At 41.8% G+C, this 8,916-nt stretch overlaps 1 protein-coding gene across 1 annotated transcript in view; it reads left to right on the top strand.

Moving 5' to 3' along the window:
* DCAF8 (DDB1 and CUL4 associated factor 8) overlaps nt 1–8,916 on the top strand; it is a 41,753-nt gene that overhangs the window by 13,784 nt on the left and 19,053 nt on the right. The window contains exons 4-6 of the mRNA XM_004688378.2: nt 1,533–2,206; nt 3,128–3,268; nt 4,565–4,659. Coding sequence (XP_004688435.1) covers nt 1,533–2,206; nt 3,128–3,268; nt 4,565–4,659 — 910 coding nt within the window. The remainder of the gene's footprint in view (nt 1–1,532; nt 2,207–3,127; nt 3,269–4,564; nt 4,660–8,916) is intronic.

Here is an 8,916-nt window from a genome sequence, read left to right as displayed (position 1 = left end):
GAAACCTAAAACTTTTACTCTCTGGCCTTTGACAAAAAAAAAATCTTGATTGTAGACTGTTAGGGTTCTCCTGCTAAGTTTGTGATATATGCTCTGACCCTTCTGTTAATGTGGTAGGGCCTCCAAAGTGATCTTCATTTGTAGACCATATCGCTAGCAATGCTATGAGCTCGACGTTTTTTCTTTTTTACACAAGTGATGGTTGTGATATATATTTCAAAACCACAATTATTAATCTACCCCAGCATATATATACTAGTCTGTTCAAATGTAGTTCTGAGGAGCAAATTGCTGTGTTTTTTCCTTTTTTTCATCCAGTTCTTAGCCTAGTTATCTTCATACTATGCTCTTAGTTGAGGCGCTATTTAAAAACAGCTGTTCACATGTCTCCCAGCCTTCTCTCACTACTTGAACCAGAGTACTTGTTTTCTGTATTGGGTTTTGCCTAAGAGTTTACTGAAAAGTTCTGTTGCTTCGAAAGTGATTAGATATTACTGCTTTTAACTAAGCAGTAAGGTGCCTTGACTTTGATTTGACTTCTTATCTGTTAGAGTTGAATAATTCATTCACAGTCACATGTGGCTAGTCTGCTTTTTCTCAACAACCTTTCCTTCAGACAAGATACAGTTTGTAGTGTTCTGAGGAAAGCTTATTTATGAGCACTGCAAAATTTTCACTCTCCCCTTCCTTCCTTCTCACCTGAACCTTACGTTGGTATTGTGGTCATACTGGCTCTAGAATATTGCCATGGACCAGTGGACTATGGCTTGTCATTGTCAGCTAAGAGAGTGTAGTATCTAATTCTAGATAATTTGATCACTTAGAGTGACGTGGTTTTAGCTAACATGGGACTGTGAAATATGTTGCTGTGCTTTTTTTAATCAATCTTTTGTATGTTTCTGATAAAACTATCTCAGTGAAGAGTTTCTGTAGTATTAAATTATTGGAAGTTAGAATACATTTAATTAAGAAAAAGTAAACAAGGAAATATTGAAATGACCACAATTCCCATTTGGCCCTTCTACATCCTTCTGGGTTCTTAGTGGATTTTAGTACCTTGCAGGGAGAAACTTCAGAATTTAGTAGGATGCAAGAAGTGTTTTAATGGTGCTTTCTTGAAATGGATCCAGCATCACATCTGATGTCAGAGTAGTTTTAATCAGTTATTCTCAAGGCTTTTCTAAGAAAGTGGCTATGCCAACTCGTAGTGGGAGGTGGGTAGGGGGGAGAGCGGTAGTAACTGAGTATAATTATTTGCTGTAAGTAATGGATACCTCTGCAGCAGAACAGAACCTCAGGTAGTTGTAGAAGGCATGCTTTCATGCAGTCTGCCAATGCTTGGTTTTTTGAGGACCAGTATAATATTTGGCTGCCCTGCAGTTCTCCAGTTCATCAGGTGCGTGTGTGTGTAGCGAGTTGGTTTCTTGCTCTTTTGATGTGATGATTTCTTAGGCTCAGGATGGAAAACCTCACTGATTAGGATCCTATGTCTTTAATCTCCCCTTTCCTACCCATCCCTCACTAATATGCAGGAAGCCTGTCGAGCAGTCCAGAGGAGATGTCTGGAGCTGAGGAGGGGAGGGAGACATCCTCAGGCATTGAAGTGGAGGCCTCAGACCTGAGCTTGAGTTTAACTGGGGACGATGGTGGCCCTACCCGCACCAGCACAGAAAGCCGAGGCACAGATACGGAGAGCTCAGGTGAAGACAAGGACTCAGACAGCATGGAAGACACTGGCCACTACTCCATCAATGATGAAAACCAAGTCCATGACCACTCGGAGGAAGAGGAAGAGGAGGAAGAAGAAGAGGAGGAAGAGCATCCTCGACGCCGAGTACAGCGCAAGCGGGCCAACCGTGAGCAGGACTCGTCAGATGACGAGCGGGCCCTAGAGGACTGGGTGTCTTCTGAGACATCAGCCCTGCCCCGGCCTCGCTGGCAAGCCCTCCCTGCCCTGCGGGAGCGGGAACTGGGTTCAAGTGCTCGCTTTGTATATGAGGCCTGTGGGGCCCGAGTTTTTGTGCAGCGTTTCCGCCTGCAGCATGGGCTTGAGGGCCACACTGGTTGTGTCAACACCTTGCACTTTAACCAGCGCGGCACCTGGCTGGCCAGTGGCAGCGATGACCTGAAAGTGGTGGTGTGGGACTGGGTGCGGCGACAGCCAGTGCTGGACTTTGAGAGTGGCCACAAAAGTAATGTCTTCCAGGTGAGGCAAAGGAACAGAACAGCAGTGGAGAAAAACATTGAGTTAGAACAGCTTGAATTGCTGCCTTGAGAGGGTGCTGACAGTGGGGTTGTTAGGACACATCTGTACACATGCTTCCTACTCTGACCTTGAGGAGTTCAAGATGCCGAGAGCTTATGCAACCTTTTAGTTTTCTTGAGCATTCAAGGGAGTTCACTCTAAGGGGCCGCTTACAGTTATTCAGGAAGTACCAAGTGTGCCTGAGGAGGAGGCATGTAGTGTACCAAGTCTTCTAAGTCAGTCTGTGGGTTTAATCCTATCCGTACCTCTTATCAGCTGCATGATCTTAAACAAATTACTTGTGGGTGGATTACTTAATCTCTTTTTCAGTCTGTTTATAATACAAGCCTAGTAACATAGAGGTTGTAAGGGTTAAGTAATAGTAGCTAAATGATTAGAATCATACCTGAGAGCAAATAAACATTTGGTAAATGTAAGCTGATGCTGATGCGCTGGATGTTTTACACAGCCACTTTCATCCTGTAGATACTAGTCTTTTATCTTTAAGCACCTTAATGTTCCTTCCCCATTATCCCTTTAGCTTCCTTTTTCTTTATAGCAAATTTGTGTTTGCTTCCTGAGTCAAGATAGATTTTCCTTTTTTTCTTCCTTGTTCCAGGGTTGGCATGGACATAATTTCATTTGAGTACTGACAGTGCGCAGTTTAGTCTGCCCAAGCCAACTGAAATGGCTACTTTTTCCCCATTTTTCTCACTTTTAACTTTTGAAATAAACGGAATTGTAGCTACCTATAGGGAAGCCAGGTTTCTAACTGTTGTGTAATAAAAGGGGACAAGTTGGGTTTGTCATCACATTTTTCGTCTCAAATTCATCTCCTCAATTTCTTTTTGTGTGTCCCATTTTTCATTGTTAACACCCCAGGCAAAGTTCCTTCCCAACAGCGGTGATTCCACTCTGGCCATGTGTGCCCGTGACGGGCAGGTGCGGGTGGCAGAGTTATCTGCCACACAGTGCTGCAAGAACACCAAGCGAGTGGCCCAGCACAAGGGGGCATCGCATAAGGTAAGTGAGCTCTGCTCAAAGGGTATGCATCATCAGCTCCTCTTCAGGTTTCAGTCTCTGCTCTGCTGCATCTCTGCCCATGGCATCCCTTGTGGTGGGTACCTAACTCTCTTCTTTCAGCAGTAAGATTTGTAGATCAGAACCACCTTAAATTTCTTGGAATCTCTAGCTCAGTTGACTATACCTAAATGTGATTGGTTTTCGAGACCCTTGAAGTCCCCTTTGCCTTCTGAACCTTTTATATTGTCTTTGATTATATTTAGAACATCTTTTTGTTTAACTTTTTTTTTTTTTTTTTAAGATTTATTTATGTGTACAGAACTGGGGTACAGGCCAGAGGTGTAGAGGCAGTGAGAGGATTCACCAGAGAGAATAGGGAGCAGAACAGGCCGACTGACAAAGTACACTGCTGAGGGGAGCAATGAGCGGGTCAGGAGAGGTCTGCTGCGCCATGTGGGTCACCTCCCTGGCCGGGGATTGAGCTCGTGCTGCAGTGGCTGCTGAGAGCTTTGTAGTGCTGTGCTTTATTTAACCCACTGCACCACCAAGGAAGGAGGGTCCCTTAGAACATCTTCACGGCTCTCAGGTGCTAATGATGGTCTCCTCATACATGAGAGCACCAGCTGTTCTGCTCACAGCTCTTAGTGCACAAGCCGCTGTTTATGGAAACCCTAATTTAAAGCTGGAAATACAGGACAGACAGTCATGGTGGCAGCTAGTGAGGAGCTAGGAGCTGCCTAGTCTCAGAGTAGGTACCATGGTCTTCCATTGCAGGGCCAACAAGGTTATCTCTTCTTAAAACCCTAAACCAAATGAGTAGGTAGATCCCCAGGTTATCCTTTTCTAGGCCAGATGGCTCAGGAAATGTGGAAATCATCTATTTCTTTGATTTTTAATACTCTCATTCCACTTCATAGATAATTTTAGAACTAGAATATAGAGAATGCAACTCAGTTACCATTTTTCTCCTATTGTAGAATTGATGTATTTAAGAGTGAGCCCTAATGATTGATGAATTTTCCTTTGGTATCACTGTTCAAATCCCTGGGAGACTTAGTTGAAGCAGTGTGACACCTGTCTTTTAGACTTGTGTAGAATAAGCAAACTGTAAAGAATTCACACAGAGTAAGAGAGAATGAGCTCAGATTGCCTTCTTTCCTGGGATTTTATAACAAAAAAGACAAACATTTCTCTTGGTGAGACATTTTAAATGCAGCTCTTCTCAAGGTAAAGGAGTGAACTGGACAACCTCTAACCTAAATCTTTAGAAACCTCACCCTTCCCTTTCTCCTTCAGTTGGCTCTGGAACCCGACTCTCCCTGCACGTTCCTATCTGCAGGTGAAGATGCAGTTGTTTTCACCATCGACCTCAGACAGGACCGGCCAGCTTCGTGAGTATAATAGTTGTTAACAGAACTGGGTCTCATGTCCTAGGCAATGCTCACTCTTTAGTCTGTTGGATTTTTCCCTTTGTGCCTGTGATATGATAAGCAGATTAAGGTTGAAATAAGGTTAATCCTACTTTGTGCTGGTTCCCAGCATTGCAGTATTATTTGGTCTGGGCATTAATAACTTGTGTTCTTCACTCACTTGGGTGCCACTCAGCCTACCCACTAGAAACCCACTACTCTACACAGAAGCTTAGAGATGAACTTGTGTCATATTCAGTTCAGTTTCTTACAGGAACATGAAGGCAATTCTGTAATAAATCCTGAACAAAAATATCTGGAGGTCTGTCATCAGTGGTCATTTTTATGGGAATTTGGGACTTACCAGTTATTTCCCATTCAGCTGTGTGATAGTATAGAAAGAATATAGCATGTAGTTTGAATCCAGGTCAGACCTAGGTTACATTTAAACCTGGGCACTACTAGTTATGATCTAACCTTTCTAGAGCTTAGTTTTTTCAACCTCACTGTGGGCATAATCGGTTATCTGTCAATCTCTGTCTCTGCCTCTTTTTGTTACGAGGATTGATATGTTTGATGCTTGTTACATAACAACAGTGTGACTTCTATTATAATTATTTTAGTTTCTTTTTAAAATTACCAAAATAATAACAACTCTCTGCAACCAGAACATGTTATCTCTAATTGAAGATGTTGCCGTGAAAGCTTAGGCTAAAAATTTGGGGAAACTTTTTTATTATAGCGCAGAGTTGGAATGTGCATGTTACACAAACGGCATTGGGTATGTCTTCTTCATATTTATAAAGTTCTCACAACTTAAAAGTACTGTATAAAGTCTGATAGTGCCACATGGAATTTTTTTTTTAATTTACTTTTCCAGAGTTTTTGTACTTCACTGTTTCTTAATTAGATTATTTGTAGTTGAAATATAATTTGCATGCATTGCTCTCAGGGCTGTTTGTATAAGATTTTAGGTTTCTTTTCTTTTTTTTTTTTTTAAAGATTTGTTTATTTAGACATACAGAACTGGAGTACAGGCCAGAGGTGCAGGGGCAGTGAGAGAATTCACTAGAGTTACAGCGGGGAGCAGAATAGGCAGATTAACAAAGTATACTGCTGAAGGGAGCAGTGGGCTGGTCAGGAGAGGTCTGCTGCACCATGTGGGTCACCTCCAGGGCTGGGGATTGAACTCGCACTGAAGCGGCTGTGGCTAGCTTGAAGTGCTGTGCCCTGACCCATTGCACTACCAGGGAGGGGCCCTTTGGTTTCATTCTAAAGCTAATTTAAAAAAATGCCTAAAAGGGGCCCTCCCTGGTGGTACAGCAGGTTGGAGCGCTGCACTGAAAAGCTAAGCCAAGCTGTGGAGGAGTTCGATAAGTGTGAGTTCAGTCCCCACCCTGGAGATGTTCCACATGACCTGGCAGACCTCTCCTGTCTCGTGTTCTGCTCCCCCTCTTGCTTCTGGTGAATCCTCTCGCCACCCTATGCCTTTGGCCTGTATCCCAGTTCTATATGCATAAATAAGTTTTAAAAAAAAAAAAGATTAAAAAAAAATTTCTGAAAGTGTATCACAAAATTTCCCATAATTGTAATATTATGATTACATACAATAAAATCCCCCTTTTTTTATTGTTCTTATGAAAAAGACATCTTAATTTAAAATTCAAATGTAAGTTATATGGATAAAATATAGATGTTCCCTCATGTACTGTCCCCTTTTCCCTGCCATTCTAGCTGTTGGATATTTTTTTTGTGTTCTTTGTTTTTAATCTACATATTTACATATATACTTTTCTCATAAATGAGATAATGTATATATAAAAACCTGTATACAATGTCCTTTTTTAAAATGAGTTAAGAGATGTCTGTATGTCCAACCCTGAAGGCTTACCTCATTTTTGACTGACATATGGTAACAGCATTGGTGTACAACAGTTTTTATTTAACCAGCTATCTTGTGATGGATAATCTAGATTATGTATTGTCTTGTTCGTCTTAAAATTACTATAAAAAATCTTGTCAGTGTCAATATTGAGTAAGGGCTATTACTTATTTATGTAGCATACAAGTAAAATGTGAATTAACTTGAGGAATATATTATTTAGGCTTATTATTATTAGATTTATTTTTAGGGAAATAAGTATAGAAAAAATTGTCTACAAAGTGGAGGAATTTTCAAAAACTGCTTAAGTGATGGAAGCTTTGTCTTAAGGAACATCTGTACTGGTTTCACATGTAAACCTTCAAGATGATGAAGGTGGGGGCCCTGGGAATGTCTTTAGGAACAAGCCAGGGGAAAAGGGAAGGAATCTGCCATTTAATAGTAGCCATCAGGAATCTAGCTGTGGGAAACCTCTGAATCTCCAACTGAATGATACTTACTTTCATTTCTCAAGTTCCATGGTTTTGTGATGATCATGGAGCTCCGGCAAGTTCTTCAGTAGGAGAGGAAGGGCAAAGGGTTTGGTGTGCTCTGGTGGGTGCTTGTGAAGCTGACAGAACAACTTGGTGGAAACCACTGTTGGGAGACAAGCTATAGGTAGCCTGCCTTAGTGGTGGGCAGAGTAGGAGATGTTGGCCACATCTTGAATTTGTAGTGAAGTGAAACAGGCAGAAATTCTACCTGAGAGTAGAACGGTAGATAAAAGGAATGATAGATAAATGAGACATAAACTAAAAGGGAAATACAGAAGGAACTAGAGTAGGAGGGGCTCAAATTCTAGATTTAGGGAATCAGAAAGTCTTCAGAAAGTTTGCTTTAAGGGGTATGAAGTGGGGGACTGAGTGAAAAAGCAATGGCTAGAAATTCCAAGCTGTCTCTATGTGTTAAGCTAGTCCCTGAACAACTGCTTATCAGAAGCATTTTTGTGTAATGTTGGTATGGGAGAGTTTTCTTTTGCCTGTGTATGAAAGACGAGTCTTTGGAAGCTGGGATGTTGGCTGGCATTGTAGGAAAAGAGTTGAATTATAGGTGGCATATTCTGTCTGCCAGTGGAAGCACTCTTGAAAGGAGTTATTTGGTCCATAATTATTTTTCCCTTTTTGTGGAACATGCCTGCTCTTTAAAATGCTGCAAGTTTTTTTTTTTTTTTTTTTTTTTTTAAGATTTATTTATTCATACAGAACTGGGGCACAGGCCAGAGATGCGGAGGGTTGAGAGGATTCACCAGAGACAGAGTGGGAGCAGAACAGGCAGACTGACGAAGTACACTGCTGAGGGGAGCAGCGGGCGGGTCAGGAGAGGTCTGGCACGCCATGTGGTCACCTCCGGGGCAGGTGGGAATTGAACTCATGAGGAAGTGGCTTTAGCTTCTTAGTGCAGTGCTTTAACCCACTGCGCCACCAGGGAGGGCCAAATGCTGCAAGTTTTAAGGTAAAATTGGTAAATTTGTTTCACATGGTTTTCCTGTACTACCTCCCTTTGATGTAAAACTATTTTTTTATTCTGCCATGATTACTCACGGAAAGCATCTCCGCATGTTCATCCAGTGGGATAGAAAAGTGTTTGTTTTAGGTGACTTAATGGTGGCATAGATTGAGTTCTTTATCAGGAATACATAACACTTCAGCCAGACTTGAGTTTCTTGGTTTTGTTTTCACTTGGTGCCCTTTGCATCCATCTGAACGTCTTGAGCTTGAGAACCCATGCTGGTAGTCCTGTGGGAGGGGCTGAAGCTCTTTTGTATATGACTTCTGCTTGTTTATGAGGCTTCTTGTGTGTGTTTTCCTTAAAGATGTTTATTTTTAATGACTTTTGTAAGTAGTTTTTTTTTTTAATATTTTATTTTGGCATATAGAAATGGGTATAGATCAAGGTGCAGGAGGGGTGAAAGGATTCACCAGAGGCAGAGTGGGGAGCAGAACAGGCAGATCAATGAAGTACACTGCTTAGGGGAGCAGCAGATGGGGTCAGGAGAGATCTGCCGTGCCATAGGGTCCCCTGCCATGTGTGTCATCTCCCCGGCAGGGATCGAATTTGTGAAACAGCTGTGGCAAGCTTCATGGTGCTATGCTTTAACCTATTGCGCCACCAGGTAGGGCCCTGTATGTGGTTTTTTTGTTTTGTTTTGTTTTTGTTTTTAACGTTTTTAATGGAAGACTGCAAAGGTTTTTTTTTTTTATAATAGTTTATTTTTACTTATTTTTGTGCATTTTTGTATCTCAGTTGTAATCAACTTGGGCTTCCCATCACCAAATCACCCATGTGCCATCACCAAATTCCAGTGCATATCCCTCCCC

Source organism: Condylura cristata, unplaced genomic scaffold (genome assembly GCF_000260355.1).
Source record: "Condylura cristata isolate star-nosed mole 26May11 unplaced genomic scaffold, ConCri1.0 scaffold00024, whole genome shotgun sequence".
Taxonomy (NCBI): domain Eukaryota; kingdom Metazoa; phylum Chordata; class Mammalia; order Eulipotyphla; family Talpidae; genus Condylura; species Condylura cristata.
Note: the sequence above shows the minus strand (reverse complement) of the source record. Positions and strands in the feature narration are given on the sequence as shown.